The sequence below is a fragment of the Lepidochelys olivacea genome (assembly GCF_965140295.1).
Source record: "Lepidochelys olivacea isolate rLepOli2 genome assembly, chromosome: 12".
Classification (NCBI taxonomy): Eukaryota; Metazoa; Chordata; order Testudines; family Cheloniidae; genus Lepidochelys; species Lepidochelys olivacea.
Genome location: NC_140422.1, coordinates 24368475 through 24388057, shown reverse-complemented (window position 1 = coordinate 24388057; position 19583 = coordinate 24368475). Strand labels below are relative to the sequence as shown.

At 40.6% G+C, this 19583-nt stretch overlaps 1 protein-coding gene across 14 annotated transcripts in view; it reads right to left on the bottom strand.

Annotated features, from left to right (window-relative positions):
* Window positions 1-165: 165 nt before the first annotated feature.
* KCTD15 (potassium channel tetramerization domain containing 15) overlaps window positions 166-19583 on the bottom strand; it is a 53284-nt gene continuing 33866 nt past the window's right edge. For 6 of the 14 annotated variants that reach the window (XM_084644970.1, XM_084644971.1, XM_084644972.1 and 3 more), the window contains 2 exons: window positions 9940-10245; window positions 172-3884 (listed from right to left, as the gene is read on the bottom strand). In XM_084644970.1, coding sequence (XP_084501096.1) covers window positions 3729-3884; window positions 9940-10245 — 462 coding nt within the window. In that variant the 3' untranslated portion in view covers window positions 172-3728. Of the gene's footprint in view, window positions 3885-9939; window positions 10246-19583 lie in introns of all 14 variants that reach the window. The other 8 variants (XM_084644964.1, XM_084644976.1, XM_084644963.1 and 5 more) reach the window with 7 other exon arrangements.

Below are 19583 nucleotides of genomic sequence, written 5' to 3'. Positions count from 1 at the left end.
GTAAAATTATGTTTTAAATGTATTGATAATGTGTACATATTGTTTATAAAGACCTTATGTTTATTAGAATTATGTTATTTTGATTATTTCTGTACATACTCGTAAATACCCCAATTTGTGTGAAAACATACTTCCTTATTTGTACTTATTTTATAAAGAAATAAAACAATTTACTAAAGTAACACATTTGAGTGACATACAGTATTAATTTATCAAACATTAATTTCAGTTTCACATTGTCTTGTAGTTTTTAAGCACTGTTCAAAAACATTTTGCATTAAAATATTAACAATACCCACAAAGAAATACTTAAACTGAGTATTTAATGTTCTGTTGTGCTGATTCTTATTCTTTGTCAAACATCTAATAAAACTGTCAACAAACCTTGATGCTATTAAATACAGTCAATGAATGCACACAACATTTGCTTTCTTAAAGATTTGTCCAATAAGCACAACATAACATTTTCCTTTCACTTTTCTGGCAGACTTGGGAGCACAGTGGCACAGAACAGTACATGTAAAAGTGCTAGAGAAGACTGAAGTTTTCAAAACCACAGTTTCAGTGCTCAGCAAAGATTCCAACCAATTACGTTCAGTGAAATTAGATTAAAAAACAAGGTATGTTTACTTTTCGGCGTTCAAACGAAAAGCATTCGCTGTCTGCAAACCACAGTTTTACTAGACGTGATGATATTTTAAAAACTGTTTTACATGACACTGAGCAATGTTCTTAATCAAGTTGTGTTACTCTGGTTTAGGACAGAAGTAAAAATTCACATCAGTTTTTGCTGATATTGCTACTTTAGAATACAGGGATATAAAAAAGTAAAAGAGATACAAATGAAACTGTAATAAACATTAAATCAGTGACCTGCAGTCGCTAACTAAAAGAACATGTCCTCGCTTAACTTTTCCTTTTAAAAAAAAAAAGCATATTTCTCTAAACGAAGTGATTGTTTCCATATGCCTTGCTTGCTCCAGTGCCCTTTTGCAGTTAATGCTGTGATGTCATGGCTCAAACTTTCCATCTCAAGTTCACATTTAACTCAGTTGGAGCAGCCTGGAATCTTTTATGATGCCACCTTACCAAACTGCTGTCGGTACTATAGCTGCTTTATTGAGCTATAAAAATACGGTGAACACCAAACTGAAAAAAACAGACAAACAAAACCACAAATACTTAATGGCTCTCTACATACATCTAAAGCATTCTATCCATGGGCTTGATCCTGAGAGGAGCACAGGGGCACTTCAACTTCCATTTTACTTCAACTGGAGCTGACAATCCTCACCCCCTTGGAAGAGGTGCTTAATATCAGTTCCTACTGATACCACCCTGGACAAAGGCCAAAATTCCTGTTGATTTCAGCAGTTTAGTCTGAGTAAGGACTGCAGGATTGGCCCATACTCCTGAAGCCTGAATGTACCGTAACTACAGAAGAGCTTTCCTCTCCCAGCTGAATGTTAATGAATGGAACAGTATGCGCAGACATATAAGGGTTCAGCCTCCACTTATCTCTGAATCACCCTGCTCAGGAAATGAACACAAAACCAGAATATACATGGTAAAAGTTAGGAGCTAAACTGATGCTTTAAGGAGAATTTGAACAGAAGTTGAACTAAAATCTATAGAACCAATAAACATTGTTTTTGAAGAGATGGCTACAATAAGCTGAACTCAGTCAAAGGTCAGAGGAAATACAGCCCAAGCTTCTGACCTCTCTTGAAGAGTGTGGGAGATAAAGTGAGTGTTCATTCTACTTGCTGCAGTTTTGATCTTTTACTTTACAGAAATGTTTATGGCATGAAGGTGTGTATCAGAAATGTGTATACACAAATACATGACAATTATACGTTAAATTTTTTTACAATATTAAATGTATAATATACAATTCTACAGATATCTTACATAGAAAGGTAACGTAGTGCCATCTTTTCAAATATGGCAGTACCTAGCAATTTTGTGTAGTGTGTCAAGCAAGCATAAAACCATGAAATAAAATAACTTTAAAAATCTTTAGACAGATTTGGCCAAATGACCGTCAACTGTTCTGCTAAGGCAGCAGGCCAGTAGGCTAAGATTTTCACGAGTGACTTGTGATTTTGGGTGCCCAATCTGGGGCAATTTGAAGAGGCCTGATTTTTCAGAGGGCATTTTCCAAAAATCAGAGCCATGTTCAGTCTCCAGCATGGGCACCTGGCACTCGGCACTTTTGAAAAATGTAGTGTTAAACTCCAAGTCCTAATTTCTGCCCAAGTAATCAGATGGCATTAGAGAAACAGAATTGTCAAGTATTGCTATTTAATACTCTGTCCCTTGTTCTATATAGCTACGCATCTAAAAACAGTTTTAATTAAAATTCAGCATCTACAACAGTATTCTATAAATTATTGTGGGAGAACCTAAATTGCGATTAACACATGAATTAGTTATTGAGGACCCAATCATGCTAAACAGCAGTAAACAGGATTTAGCAGAATGCTATTTATATACTTGCACCTGCAAACACAATGCTATCTCCTGTGTTAAGGAAACTGCATAAGTCAGAAGAATTGATACTGTATTTGTTAAAGGAACAATAACCGCTTACAGACAAATGGCTTCTTTAAAGCGAAAAATACACAGATACAGGGCAGCTATAAAATCAGTATTTTAATGGTAGTTCAAAATTAATAGAATGAAAAATATCTAAACAAAACCTGGCCTGCTCCTGTCAGACAGAGAGAAGTATGGGGCTTTATTATCGTTTGTACAAATTCCAGGGCCACGGAGAATAAGGGGTGTCCAAAATGGTTAACTCCTGCTCCTGTACGTGGGTTTTAAGTATGTTCAGTAAACGAATAACAAAGGGTAATGGCAGATGCTTTGGCAAATGCTTGGCAGAACCACCACTCCACTGATGATGCAAAACACTGAAACTCTGAGAGAAAGAAGAAAACAAAATTGGCATCTCAAAAGAACTATAACTCCACTTTTGGGGCCTGTGCTATGCCCTTTTGATGTCACATGGCCTTACTAAAAAATCCCTACTTTTGCACATATTACCAACAACTAGTCCTCAATTGTGCTTAAAGTACTGAGCACCAGATGACTATGAATTGGTCCTTCTCTGATTTTATATTCTGTACGCAGAGTTATTTCAGTTGTAAAGTTTTATAAAAATAAGCCATTTGCTAGCACAAATGAGTTACAATCACAGAAATGTAACATAACGTATGGAGGTGTAAAACACATCTGATATGAGAGAAGTGTGGCATTCAGACAGGGAAGATACTCAGTGCAGTGTTTAAGGTACCATCTTTCTTTTGGTGGACCCTGTTTCGTTGCCTTAGAATATCACTGAGGCGGGAAGGGGTGCTGTCAAAAGAACTGTTGTTTTCCAGCTGACATATTCAAATTGCTTTAATTGGTCTTTCTGCAGAAGCCCAATCAAGGGTCAGTACTTTGTCAAGCTTTGCCTTTTTCAACATCACAGCTGTTCGGTTGAAAGTACATTCCCACAAAGCCTTGTACGCTGAGCATGCTCAGTTGTTCATCATGAAAAACAAACAGGTGGGTTTTTCAAATGTGTTTCATGGCTGGCTATGTGACAGGTAGTTTTCGAATATCACTAATTGGCAACATAAAATCACAATTTGTTTGCTAATACTGTTTTGCAAATCCTTAGTGTTTCACATAAGGGACTATTAAACACTTCTATGGTTACAAAGGAGGAAGGGTTGGTTCTAGTCCAGGGGTTCTTGCTTTATTCTGATTGTTGGGGTGGGTTGTGGTCTTCTGTCCTCACGGCACAGCACATATTCACTGAACTGGGAGGAATCTACCCCTCCACCACACGAAGCTGCCATGTTAAATCCCTTCTGAAACAATCTTTCTAGCACCTGCAATGTGAAAAAGAGTGCAGATTAATTTTAGTCAATTTTAGGTATTAGGGAATGTGATGAAAGCATCCTGGAGCAGTGTATCTGAATGATGCATTTGGTCATTCCAGATCTCATAGAATGAATATTATACAGCTATAATTTTATAACTTATTCTTAAATGACTACACTGTGATTAAAGTCTCGCTTAAAGCAAACCTTGGTCGAAAACAAAAATTAATCAAACAAATAAGCACTCAACAGAGCAGTTCAGTACATTATATAGTAAAATACTGGACTGCAGTAATATTGATGCTCTCTCTTACAGGAAAATAGCACTAGGTTTAAGCCATAATAACAAGTGCCCATAATTCATTATTAATATGGAAAATGTCAAGGAAAAAGGGCTGCAAAGATTTTGAGCCCTTCCCGAACTCAAATAAGAATCATGGTATCTTTTGAGTGACACCTCCCAAGGCTCTCTAACATCAATCACACAGACTCCTTCTCCTCTTCCTAGAATTTAGTGCTGCTTTCAGAAACCATGAATGGGATGGGGAGGCCAGAGACAGGTGGATAAGAAAACAAACTGGCCCAAACAAACAGGTTAATCGTATTCTCCACGTATTTTTTTTTTTTTAAAGAAAACTTGGGGTAATTTGGATGCATGAGTTAAAGCAGCCCAGAGGCAGCTTTAATTTGCATGACGGGCACTTACACTGCAGATCACCCTTGGCTGGATGACAGGGGTTATGTTTTCACATGGATGAACTGCTGATGAACTATTTCCCCAACATATTAGGTGAGCACACAGGCTTTTCAGCAGCAGGCATGCTTGGACGCTAGTTTCATGTGCTTTTCTTCAACAGCCATGGGTTTGAAACCAATCAAAGAGAACCTCACTCACTTGCTCTGGGTGGGGGCTCAACTGTCCACCTGACTCTGGCCTCCCCATCCCATTCATGGTTTCAAGAGCAGTAACATTGCACAGAATCATCTGCCACACTCCTGTCGTTTACTTTTATTGTTCACACTCCAGTGCCATAGGGCGCCTTCACTGTTCTTTTCCTGCTGAAGTACAGCTCGGAGGGCTGGAGATTGATTAATACTACTTGAGATAGGAACATCCAGTGAACGCTCTTTTTCATACAGGCCTAGAGTGTGCTTTAGCAGCAGTTGTTTAGGCATCAGCAATGACATATCAGTATGGGAAGAATGGACTTAAGGCAGTTTCCTCATGCGTCTCCCAAATAGGCCAGGCAATGCCTATGTACTGCCATTGTCTGAGCAGAACAAGATTCTGTCCTCTGCTATACCCCACTGAGTTCAGGGGGGAAACATGGGCGTAAATGGAAGAATAACTTAGCCCACTGTGCACAGTAAGATTTCCTGAATAACAGTGCAAAAGAAATCCACACATCCATATTTGAAATCTGCATCCAAATACTCTTCCAGCCAAACCTTTGCAGTGCTACACTATGAATATTCTTTAGGCCAAGTACTATGCAGCCAAAGAGCCATAGAAATGACCCACAGAGGAAATGCTAATGTTAGCATAGAACTTGGAAAGGATAGTGTCTTTAGTTTGTTTAAAATGAACTGACACAATACTTACTTTACAGACAAGAAACACTGTTCCTACCTATTTTGCTACCTATAAATGTCACCAAGGGTGCGCAGATTGTACTATTCTTAGAGTACATCTCTCTCATAATATAGGTATCATATAAATCATCTTGTCAGAGAACCAGGACATTTGGGTCCACAGCAGTAAAAACTTAGCTTGATTATTTAGCTAGTTAAAGCTAAGTCCTGGCATGATCTATTAAATAATTTACCAGGAGGACTGTCGGGCCACGTTGTTGCCTTATTTTAAAAATTGTTCAGTTGACTAGATACTTTGTCCAACAACGCAATTAGCATAACGTTAGTACATAATATTGGGTGAGGAGAAAACCCATACTGTGTTTGTATAGGATCTACACTACAGAAGAGAAACCATTTCTTTTTAAACTTTGTAATGAATGACAATATTAGATGGATTTTTTTTTTGCTCGCATACTACAAGTGCCATCAAATCTCATGCTTTAAGGCATGAAGTGATCGCTAAAAGGGGGAATAAAAAGGAATCTCATGCCAGACTTCTGCCCTGGCCCCCACGCACATAACCATGCTAATAACGAGGGGCATTCTTGAGGATGTTGCTTCTTTTGCTTGCTTTCTCCAGAGGCAGAACACTGAATCTGACTGGCCAATGATGTGAAAACTCAGTGAAGTATATCCCTGCTGGTTCATCTGTAGGCCTTCCTTTGAGGCCTCTAGTATTAGCCACCAGCAATTCAAATAGTTGAGTTTTTGGAAGCCAACGAAAGCCTTGTGCTCACTAGCCTAGCTTCTGAAGACTGGCAAAGAAAAGGAAACACTCATTCTAGCACAGCATTGCCTGAGTCATGGAGTCTGCTCTGAATCAGTTTGCCCTGGGAGCTCCGCCTGGCCCTGGAACAAAGTGATTTGTGTTCTAATAAAGTTACATCTGCCAAATCTCACTGACTTTTGCCCTGATTTTTACAGAGTTTATGTATGTAAGAAACCATTACAACTGAAGGGAGGAAAAGCTACCCCAGCAATTGAAAAGAAAACAACAGACAAGAAGTCAAAGGAAAGAGGGAGAATTTGGGGTAAAAGTATAATAAAAAAAAGAGAGTCCTCCCTCTTTGTTCAAAAATGAAGAGAGGTGGGAGCTGGGATACAAGCAGACTAGGGGCAAGAAGGGAACGCCGGGCATTGTACTATTTTGTCAGCATTGCCCCTTCTAAGACAGAAGTGAGATGCCAGTAACTTGATCAGGAGCGCTGATCAAGGTATCAAGGAGTTGTAGGGGAAGCCACAGGCTGAGATTTATTTTTTAATAGACTTAGCCTAGGCAAGGTGGAGACAAGAATCAGTCCACCCTTACAGCAGGTGCTGCATGACATAGGGAGTCTCCATTTAACTGGAATGAGAGAGGTGCTCTCAATAGGTCAAAGCTCAGTGTTGGCGTGGATGTCAATATCTTTACTACAAAATTTTTAAAAAAATCAATTTGCTTATAATACAAAACTAGTGCTGAGATGCTGTTGGCTTAGTCCATAGGTATGGCAAGCTGCATGTTAGCATAAGGCTCTTCTTTACTGAGCCAGCTATATAAAAACACACAAACCAGACAGACATTACAGCTTTAAAATACTGCACATAGGACAAAGTCATAACATTTGTGCTGCCTGTGTGCTTGGAGGACTAGACTGCAGGCTGTAGCCTTGTGTTAAAAATGCACATATCATCAATTTTCTGAGCAAGAAGCAAAATGGGTCAAATCCTGTAACAATGCTGCGATGTTTAAATATTGTACTATTTTAACTGCATCTTGCATTAGGTTATACTTAATGCTACGAGCAAACTCTACAGAATGCTACCTCCACTGCATGTCTACAATATCTGTGCGTGCATGCAGTTCCTAGTGCACACAGGAGGCTGAGAGTGCTCTTGCACGTGGATAAGTGGAAACCATATTTTGCAAACTTGGCCCTAAGTATATGTTATACTGCTTTAAAAAGTAAGATGGCAAATAGATGAACATATCTATAGAATAAAATCTGAGCTACTTTTCTTTAAGTCTCCAAAGACAGTATGCCAAAAAGTAAATGAATCTCAGCTGTGATTTCCCATAATCAATATGAAATAGTGCAATTACGTTAGGATTTAATATTGTCTCTCTGCCAGGCACTCTAAACACGCAGAGACATGAGCTATTATTTTGTTGGGAAGGTCTCCAAACAGAAATATGATACCTTAATGCATTTCATTTAAATTTTGCAGAGTGATATTAACAAATATGGTCTTAATTATAAAGTACTGAAATGTTCAACATACACAATTTTCACAGCATTTTCTCTGAAGTATATTCATATATTTCACTAAGTCCTGTTGTCAGAAGATTAAAAAAATAACTTAAATTATAGGAAAAAACTTTATATTCTAAATGCAGATACAAATGGGAATTTTAAATTGAGGGCTGCTATTATTTTTGGCCATAATCCACTAACATGTTGACATTATTTGTTTTACATGTACAGTTTCATATGAGTCCTTGATATGAAACATCATTTCATGAAAGAATTTGTACAAGTTGCAATAATAAATGCTATAGGTCAACCAGGAATGTGGGGTACTGGAATGAACTAATACTGAAAACAAGCGTCCCATTAAAGAACATGCGGTATGATCAAGTTACTTTTTGCTTTTCTATGTGCCACCACTCTCCGCAACTAGCCTACCAAAACAAATGCCTTCAGACCTCTCCCAAGTGTTTGTGCTTACAGTGCACTCTTGGGTTTGTCATGACCCTTCATTGTTTTATTGTTCAGTTTCTTTAATGCACCTAACCATGGCACATACACCAGGTGCACTAAAAGAGTTTCACTAACACCTTTAAACTGACTCACGCAACCTATCTAGGGGGTATTCTAGACTGCAGATACCCCCTTTCCCCAGTGATGCAGAAAACTTGTTAAAATGCTATGTCACCAGCAAATGGCCCTGCCTTTGACCCACCTCTGGGGACTCCATTTTGTTTGGTCAGAATGTGACCCAACCCAGTTTAAACCTCACTCAGACAGAAAACGGACTTACACCTGTGCAAAACTAGCCAAGGGCACTGAGTTCATCAGCTGAGCTGAATGAAACATTTGGGAGTGTTTAGTGTGAAACCAAAATTTGCCAACAGATTTGTTTTTCAGACAGGTTTAATGCAGAACGCATCAAGGAATGTTGTTATAGTAACTTTAATTAAAGAGGAAACGTACTGATGTAAAATACAGATCATTAAAGCAAATCTGCATACGTTATTACATGTCGGAATGTTTTCAGCATATTTAGTGCTCAGAAAATGTTGTGGATTGGTAGCCTGGTTTAGTCACAGACCAGGTTCAGTGGTGGCAGTGCAAACTTTTCCGCTGCCCCGCTTATATCCCACTCCTCTCATGTGAAGGGCCCACCTCGAGGAGGCTAGGCTAGAGCTCTGTAAAGTCTGGATGCCCATTCCTCCCTGGCCTTTCTCATCACATTGCTTAGAGAACCAGGTGTTTTGTGAATGTCCACTAGGAAATGGCCCCAGACCTCAAAGTCTTTCCCACAGTCCCGCTAACAGAACAGCTATAGATGTTAATAACTTTGGAACCGATCACCCAGAGGTTGAAGGCTTCATTTCTCATAATAAAAATCACCGAAGACAGACATCCTCCTTGCAAAATATTTTAAAGATATAAATCCAAAATAAGAGAACTTTATTTTGCCTTGACTAATTAATGTCTGTGTTAACAGCATGATCAGCACTGTTCTTTCCACTCGGCACAAGGACTACTACAAACTTCTGCAGCTTTGCCCACAGTTGTATGTGTCATTCCCTATGACGGATCAGTTGCAGCCCCCAAGACAACTGCCTAAAGACCAGCAACGTATTTATTCCCACTTCCATCCACCTATCAGTCCAGTTATCATTCTTTGTTTCATATATTTAATTTTAATCCTAATGTCAAAACTCTGAGTAGAAAATGAAATACATTTTGTTTAAAATACTCTGGGCAATTTTTAAAGAACATCCTTTTGGAAAAAAAAAAGTGCAGAGATCAATTTTTTTAAGTCCATCCCGCAGGCACCATCATTTAATTATGAGTGAGACATAAATTATGCATTTACACATTGTTGCATTTTCTATAAAATGGCATGGAGATTTTTTTTTTGTAGTTTTTGGAACTCTCTCTTTCTTCCCAGGGGCACTTTGGAAGGAAAAAATGCTGTGGGCTATACATTGATGAAAAAATTAGCATTTATCAGTATAACACTATTATGAGACCAGCATGGCACTAACATACACAAAATCTAAATCTATTTTTCTGCTTAGACTTAGGAAAACCTGAAAGACTGTGATCTCACTGGGCAAAAAAATAGGTAATTGAGCAGAAGCAAATAATCTGCATATAACTGAACATGAAATAAAAAAAGTTACAACATGAGACAGCATTGCTTGAAAGGCCATTACCTGCACTGAATTCAACCGGCAGTATCCATTCAAAGGAAACCTAATAACATGGGTTGGATCTTGGTTCCAACCTGCATTTACAGAGTTGCACATGACATCCCCCGTCTCAGGGAAGATCTCTTCTATTAAAGCTTTCTCCCCACTCAGTGCAATCCTTTCCCCGAGATCTGGAGTCACTCTTACGACCAGGCAATCGCAAGGCTGGAAATGTTTCCTTTGTTCTTTCTCTTGTTTCCATCGCTCAAGTTCCTTAATCATTGGCTGCAGCTGGTAATACTTTGCTTCTTCATATAAAAGATTAAAGTCCTATAAAAAGAAAAAAAGAGGAGACAGAAGAAATGCTTACGGTTCTCTTTGTAAAATGAATATTGTTCCCCTGTGACCTACTTAGGCTTATATATTGTCAGCAATAGCGTAAAGTCAACAGGTATCCAAACTGTCTTACTCTTTTACTACGTAATACCTACAAAGGAAGCCATACTGTATTAGAGTTTTAAATCGTCTTGAACAGACTGTGAACTTCCCATTGCTCTGAATCATTCTTTCATGTTTATTATCCCACAAGCTCAATGTCAAAAGGCTTTTCTTTTGGATTAAGCAATCAAAATAACTGGTTGCAATAAGCAAGGCCTGCTGATGTCAGAGGAGAGAGACAGAGCCTTATTCTTTACTCTTTGCACAACTCCTGAAATGATACGTATTAAACTTTGTTGTTGCAGCTCATACAAGTGCTACCATGGAGAGATAAGCCTGCCAGGTTTTCATTTTAAACTCTCAGTTTTAGTGGTTTTAAACTCAGCTGTGAAAACTCCCTGCAGGCTAAATCTGCAGCATAACAAGGAAATGGCCCAGCAGCCATTTTCTTAAAAATACAAAAATATGTTTAAAACGTAGTTTGGGACCTGGTAAGTTCCAATAATGCAATAAGCACATGCGTGGCTGCAAGCTCATGTGTACTCTGGTCACTTCGCCATCTTTTAAACAAATACTTTTTACCAGCCATTTGTCCATCATATGATTTGTTCCCTTGGGTCATTAAAACAGCTCAGTTAATTGAGAGAGGTGATTTCGGCACGTGCTCACGAACTTCTTTTCAGCAAACATTTCCGACGGCTTTCTCCATCCCAGACTAAGGGCACTAGTGCATGCTGAGGGAAAGGCAGCCCCCAATCCCTGGGCAAGCAGGGGTGCCAACACAGTTTCAGATGCCAGCCAGAATCCCTCCCCAGAGCATAAGACAGTTCTGGGAGTCAGCGAGGGGTGGGGCTTGTGCATCCCCATCTCAAATTCTACATTCAGTTTGGAAAGGGAAAAACAGAAAAGATTGAGAGAGGGTGACAAAAATAATAATAAACAACTCTTGGACTTTAGCACCTTTCATGTGAAGAATCATCATTAACTAACCCTCAGAACAGCCCCATGTAAGTATTATACACGTTTTCAAATGGATATGCTGCAGAACGGTGGATAAATGGCTTCTTCAGCCTACAGTCAGCCAACATATGGAAATAAAACCCTGGAGTCCTTTGCTCTGACCACCAGAAAATACTCTCTGCCTAGAAGCATGGGAGGGGTATGAATAATCATGAGACTGAAACTACTGGGCTAGAAAGGAGAAGAATTTGAGGATGCAAAATAAAGGGATATACAACAAAAATTAGTACATTTGGTGCCTTCCATGGATCCGTAACACAGGATAAAAGGAACTAATGGTAGAATCAAAAGCCAACAAATGTACAAGGAACACAAGATGCTACTTTGTAACAGCATGTAATCCACCTGTACAATCCACTTCCCCAAGGTATCACTCAAGCAAAGAGTTTAGCAATGTCCATAAAAGATTTGACTGTTAGGGCCAAATTTGGAACTGCAACGTAGCTGCCTTTGATGGAGGCCTACAGATATATGGATAGGCAACTTAACAGTTACCCTTGTAATCTCCTAAGTGTGCTAGTGTATCTCCAATCCCTGGCTTCTGGCAGAAGCTTGCCGGGGTTGGGGAGCATGCTAAATGAATTGTGGGGGTGAGTTTGCTTTTCCTTCTTTCATAGCATCAGGCATAGGCCACTATCGGGGCAGAAAACTGAAGTGAATGGAACCATCACAGTTCCTATGCAAAGCAGTGAGCCTTCAAAGTGCTGAGGGGGCCTCCTCCTAGGGACTGAATCACTCCAGTCCCCAGCATCCTCCATGGCAGTTGAAGATGTTCATCACCTTGCGGGAATGGATCCTAAGGGAGACTAAAGAAAAAGGAGATGTGTGCTGGCAGACATGGCACCACATCAGTGTTAGCCAAGAAGTGCTTCAAAGAACATCAGATTCATGCATGGGTATATGGTAGGAGCAGTAGAGGATGACCTGATCTGGGGTAAAGTAAGAGCCTTACTTCCATACACTGTAATCCTTATTATGCATCACTGCTTGGACTCCATTCCATTGTGATACATTCCTGAAATGAACCTGGATGATGAATTATTTTATTCAGAAGCAAATACCCATTTCAGAGCCATTCTCATTTCTCCCTCCACATTTGCAGAATTCCCTGAACATTAAATTAAAATGCACAAGGGATTAGGCTAAATCTACAGGGACTAATAATCTGCATGTAAAACATCTGAAGTCTTGTTTACATGGGAGCTTGTAACAGCTCTGTCCGCGAGGCCAACGCTAGTATTTCACATATGTACACAGGGCCCTGGTCTCCCATTTACTTCAATTGCTCCTGAATCTAGCTCTAGGTTTATTTTTGCACATGTTCATCATGAAAGAATATACTATTTATGAGGGCAAAGCAGGGGTTTATGTTTGCATGTTAGCCTGTAATAACATCCAAAAGATGAAAACCCAACATGAGCTTCATTATCAAAAACAGCAAGGCTATAGAACTGTGTAAGTCTCTCCTTCATTCTTAAAGCGAATGTAGGTCTCTCACTCAGCTAAGGCCGATACAAAGCTCACTGAATTGAATGGGAGTCTTTCCACAGCTACAGATTTTGGATCAGGCCCATAATATCCAGAAGTGCAACAGTCCCCAGCTCCAACCTCCAGGGATATAGTAACATTACAGAGCAAACAAACTCTGGGATCATGCTATCTCCTCCTAGAGCCATCTGTTAGCCCATGGCATTATATTTAAGTCTTTAGTAACCACTTGCTAACTCACCATTTGTTCTAACTATTTGCTGCTTAATAAAGACAAAAAAAACCAAGATATAGTTTCAATCCTCCAGTTTTCTGTGATCAGCCAAAAAAGAAAAAAGAAAAGTTGTGTTAAGCCAGGAACCAGTGTTCAGACTCAAATAACTCCTTCATTTTTGTACCCACAGTGATCAGCCCACACTACAAATTGCACACACAACCTGAGCTGTTAAAAACAAAAGTTAGTTTGATTTATAAAAGTGCACACACACACACATACATGTGTGCACACACCAGTTTCAACTTTCTGTTTTTTGCACCAATTCAAAATTTTTTTAAAGCAACAACAACAAAAACAGGAAATCATTTCCTCCCTCAACTACCAACTCAGACTGGAATATTACATGGCACCATTTATCTGCCTCGGATTCCGTAAATGGCAGTGAAGGGAGTGTTTTTGCCTGTCATTTTGCAAAAAAGATAAGTTCAATAAAAGTCATATTTTTAAACTGAGAATTTAATGACTGACAGCGCATGAGAGTGAAGTCCTCTATTAATTCACACCACAGCAGCAATGCAAGTTTCTGCTTCATACTGCTTCACCTATTCATCACCAGCATGCGCTGGTCCAAAAACTGGAACAAATATAGATTTTGCATTTGGTCTCGCTCCTGTAACTTAAAACCTGGCGACTGTTTAATACTTGATACCGTGTCTGTGGTCGGCAAATTTTCTGGTCAACTTACCATCACTAAGGAATTTTAATAATTTTGGGGGATTGATGGGGTGGAGGAAGGGACTCTCAACAAAGAAATTCACAATTGCAGGCACCAAGACCTGATTCTTCACTGTCTGGCACCCATGAAGTCATTTACCTTTGCAAAGTGGCTGTAAAATGCTACTCTTCAGAGCTGCGCTTGTCTAGGGACAACCGTTGACACACAGTGCAAGATGGGGGAGAAGCTGGCCCAGACTGCATTAGTACAACACCCAACAGTGAAGTCCCACAGAGATTACAAGAAAAATCTCAGTTTATCTTGCCAGTCACCATATCACGAGATAAGCAGGAAATTGTTAAAGGGGCCCCCTCATTCATAAATGTGTATTTGTATCAGACTGGAAATAAGGTGTCAATTTTTAACAGTGAGGGTAATTAGCTATTGGAACAACTCACTAACTGGTGGACTCTCCATTGCTGACAAGTTTTAAATCAAGAGTGGATGTTTTTCTAAAGGGTTATTTCTAGCAATTATTTGGGGGCACTTCTATGGCTTGTGTTATACAGGAGGTCAGACTAGATTATCACATTGGTCCCTTCTGGCCTTAGAATATATGAATCTAGTCTGAGGCACACCCAAAAGCAGGAGCATTCTACACAAACAACACTAGCTAAAGTTATTATTATTATTATTTTTGGCTACCATAATGGCACAGGCTCAACTGCCACACAGAAACCCAGGCTCAGAAGAGACCACAGGCTGCTGCAAATTTATCTTGTTGCTAAGCAAAGGGCAGTGTATGCTCTTAGGAACAAATCTGCTGCCCACCTCCAGGGAGGCTCTGGCAGTAGAACCAGTGAGGTCCTGCTGGGCAGCAGGGCAGGGTCCCAAACACAGTCCCTGCACAGAAATCAGATCTAACGTCCTTTCTGCCCCCACCACCCTCCCATGGGCCCACAATGTGGATTTTGTCCTCCCTGAGAAAGGGACAGGGTGATTGACCATATTGTCTAACATCGTCTCCAGGCCCTGCCAGAGAGGATTTCCATCTCTCCATCTTCCTGTGATACCCAGTGCACAGCCCTGACTCCAGCACTATGCTTTTGGTCATATATGGCCCTTAATGTCTGAAGACAGAGGAAATGTGCTCAACAGGGCCGGCCCTAGACCAACTGGTGCCCCCCCTCCATTCGTTAAATGAATATCTTATATTTTTTATTCTATTTGTAGCCCATTTCACGACTTCAATGCAGAATTTGCATGCATGATTTATCCCTGTCATATACAACTGACTGGCAATGCCCTCCCTCTTATATACCTGCAAGGGCATGGCTGACAATGTTCTAGGAGGTTCAAGGAAAATGTCTTTCTCAGAAAGTCTGGAAGATTCCATGAGATTCTACAAAGGTCCAGAACATTCTCGGATGTTAATGAAAAATGAATCCACATATGGAATACTTAGAACATATAACTTCAAACATTCTATTTTCCCTTTTGTCGCTAACAACAAAAACAGCCCACTGCCCCCCAAGCCTGGCACCTCAGGCGGTCGTCTGCCCCTAAATCCGGCCCTGGGGCTGAACGAAACCACTCTGAGCATGCCTCCTATCAGCTGCTACTCTGAGGGACACTGATGATGGTCTCGGCAGAGGAGGAAGGCTGTTTTGGCTCCCACTACTGGAAGGTTTGTGAGAAAACTCCGCCATCTCACAGTTCTGGGCGGGGGGCTAATGAGAAACAATATAAGGGGCCGTTCAGCAAGTGTGTTTGTGTGCGTGTGATTTTCCTCTCTTTCAGGGAACTGCAGCTTCAGACCTCTCAGTCCTGGCTGGTTATTGGTAGGTCTGCTGTATCAATCCCCTCTGGAATCACAGCTCCTCACCTTTGTTTCTACCAAGTGATGGTACAGTCTGTTAGATCAGTTGAAACAGGGAACCTATGAACAGTGGGCCACGCACACACACTGGCCATTCCTTGGTACCCAGGACAATGTTTAGAGCTGGAGAGAATGACTGACAAGTCTTCTTAACAGACAGCGGTCCGCCTTTCTACAAAACACTTTATCTTTCTGCTCGTGATCTAGTAGAAAAGTGTTCTGGATAATCTGTTGCAGATTTCACGTTTGCTAAAGGTCATGGTCACCTCTTCGATTTGACGGTTATATCTCACTGGGGGTGGGCAATTCACGGCTCGGTTCTACCCCCAGTGAGTCAGTGGGATTACTCGTGGAATAAATCTCTATTCACGGTGAGTAAAGAGCTGGCTGCCAGAGACTGTAAGACACTTCTAAGGGCTTGATTTGCTTCCCTTACGGCTGGCTAGGGATGATCTTTATTTTTGTATCACCTGTTCTTCTGCACAGTCTGAAATGGCGATGTCCCTGGGGACTGTATTTGCTTGTGTTTGTTTGGAGGGGGGTAGCCTACTGCCTTCTGTCCTCAACCGTTTTCGGCTCCACTGGCAGCACGATGAATCTCTGGTCACTGAATGAGTTCCCTCCCAGTTCCATGCTCAACTGCATATTGCTAGCATGGGTAATTAATTAAGGTTAAGTTGATATCAAACAACGTTTAGACTTGGCCACACTAATTTTAAGGCTCTATCAAGGCAAAGGGAAGGTTGGCCTTGTGGTTACAGTGCCACCCTTGCTTCCAGGCAATCTGGGTTCCATCTAGGCTCTACCCCAGAGTTCCTGGGTACATCTTTAGCTTTTTGTGCCTCTGCTCCTCCTGTTCAATAGAAACAAGAACACTTCCTCCTCTCCCCACACTTTGCTAGTCTTGTCTATTCAGAGAGTAAGTTCTTTGGGCAGGACATACACGCAGAAGGGTTATGTACAGTCCCTGGCACAATGGGCCCCATTTCTGGTTGGGGTATAAATAACAGGCCCTGAGCAGTACAAAGGGGCTAAATTCTGGTTGCAACTGGCCAGGAGAAAATTCCCCTGGAGGAGGGGATCCTTCTGGTGGCATAAATCCAGCCACTCCTCCCTGACATAGAGAGCATACCAGAGGAGGTATGTCTACACTGCAATTAAAAACCCACTGCTGGCCTGTGCCAGCTGACTCAGCCTTGTGGGGCTCAGGCTAAGAGGCTGTTTAACTGCAGTGTAGACATTCAGGCTCAAGCTCTGGGACCTTTCCACCTCACAGGGCCTTAGAGCCCATGTGCCAGCCTGAATCCAAACATCTATACTGCAATTAAGCGTCCCCTTAGCCCGAGCCCTGCGAGCCTGAATCAGCTGGCACGCACCAGCTGCAGGTTTTCAATTGCAGTGTAGACATAGCATTATGGACCTTAGGCCAGTGGCTTAAGTGAGAGCAGCCCCTAGCAGCTCTGACTCCCTGAGGCTGCGCTGGTACAGAATCAGGGATCTTTAACCAGTTCCCTGCCTGCCCTCCATCCCCTTTGCTAAGCAGAGCTTGGATGCAAGGGAAAATCAAGCCCAGCAATTCATAATAATTTCAAAATGTCTAAAGCATCACTTTGTACACTGCTTAGAATCCACAAAACCATGAACACTGTATAATCTGTTAGGAATGTTGGTCTCAGGAGGGAGACCTGTAAGATGCAGAATACTTTCAAGTCTTGCCTTATTAGTAATTGGAACTGTAGTTAATATTCACCGTAAACACACCAGTCAGACTTGACAATAAAGAATCACTAGCCTAGGAACACATACTCCACTTTCTCTGCATTTCAGTGTTAACTTCGTCTGAAAACAACACTTAAATAGAAAACACAAAAACACTGGTGCGGTACTAACATTCCAAATTTTCCAAAATAACAATCTGAGTAGCAATTCAAGTTGAAAAGCAACTTGGCTTAACCTTGAGGCTACTAAACGACTTGATTAAATTAAAGGGGTAAAAAAACTAATAAATATTCAAAACACTTGATAACGCTTTGTTTGACATAAAAAACATTTAATGCAAGTCTCACTGGAAAACCTGTAAGGTTTTATACCTTAAATAATGTTTTGCATTTAGAAACACCAAAAGATTCCATTTGCAGCCTTTGATTGTTTTCTTCTATTACTTTAATCACACTGGCAAAATTACAAGATTTCTCCGAAGTCAAAACTGTTTACAGTGCAGTTTTACAGTGCATAGCTTTGCAATGCATTCTTCTTTGCATTTTTTGTTGAGTTACTCCCTACCTAGCAACACTTTGCTTTTCTGAGCCTTCATTACCCTGGGGTCTACTCTAGAGCTATCTCAGGGAGGAATAAATTAAAAATACAATTAACCCCATCCAAGAAGGCAGCATGGAACAGTGGACTGAGCATGGTCTTTGGGGCTAGGAACGCCTGAGTTCTAATTCCAGCCTTGCCATAGCCTCTTTGAGGCTGGCATACACTTTGAGTATACACATTCTCACATCCCCTTGGTTCTTGTTGTACAGCATCTCTAAAATCCATCCTCCCAAACCCTTGACAATGCCTTGATCCTCTCTCCCAATTACTGCAGTCTCCTCCTCCCAGTTCTCCTTGGCTGGCTCCCACCACTCTATCCAAAATATGCTGCTAAAATCATCTCTCTCTCCTGCCATATGTACTATGACCCTTTTCTACTCAGATCCCTTCACTGGCTCCTTCTCATCATCCACAAAGTGCTTGCAGCCCTTAGCTTTATGGTCCTGGCCCAATTCCACTCCTATCTGCATCTCCTCTCTCATTTTCCCCGTCAGCCTTTCTGCTCTTCCACCCCAACTACTCCATTTATAGTCTTCTCCCTCTTTTCCACACTTCTCTACACTCAGACAATCCACCTCTTTTGCACAACCTTCTCTGCATACAGAGTGAGAAGACCACATTTCTTGTGCAAAGCCCTTCAACAAATAATCTACGACAGCCAAAACCTTGCCACTGCTTTGAGACCAGATCTTCCAGTCTCCATTCTCATCATATATTATGTGTCTGCACCCTGATGTCTGGCCAATTTAGACAGTAACTTCCTTGGAGCCGGGGCCATGTAAGATTATTCTTGCTATATAAAAAACAAAAATACCTTATTTGCACAGCAATGGCTGAGATTTGGTTTAGGTTGGGGGAATGGTTATACTCCCCATTCAAAACTAGTGATGATTCCCATCTGAGGAATGACTCCATCATGACCAAATTATGTGCCCTATCTAATTATACATGAAAGCTGAAATTGTATTGAAAATCTAGGAGCATTCCCCTTTCCAGAGGCATGTCTGCCAACTCCAAATGGGGATATATTCTTATTTAATCGTGGTGTCAGTGACCTGCTGCACTACCTTTTGGATCCTGTTGTCTTTTAATTTTTGGACACATGCCTGGATATATCAAGGCATTCGTTTTTGTAAATCCAAATATAAATAAATCACCTAGGAGGAGATTAAGTCTCACCACTCAACCATTGAGAATTAGCGAAGTTGTCATCATCTACAACCAAACAGTCAAAATATATTACTCCATAGAATCCCTTCAAAAAATTGCATTCTCCTGAGAGCACTTCATCTTTCACAATCTGTGTTAGGGATCTCTCCTTGAAAGCAAAATGTCTTAACGAGTTATGTCTAACAGAAATCCTCATGGGTTTATTTAAGATTATGAGGGGTTTTTAAATCACCAATTTTACTTTATACAACTCAAATTGCAATAACTATCAAATATGAAACATTTCTTTAAGGTGCTGAACATTAAACTGTGGTAAATGTCAGCTCTTGCTGCTGCCGCTTCTTAATTGTTGTTATGCCCTGATAAATAAGCTAAAAATGTGAGAAAATAAAATTAGTTTAGAAAAACTGATTTAGCCTTGA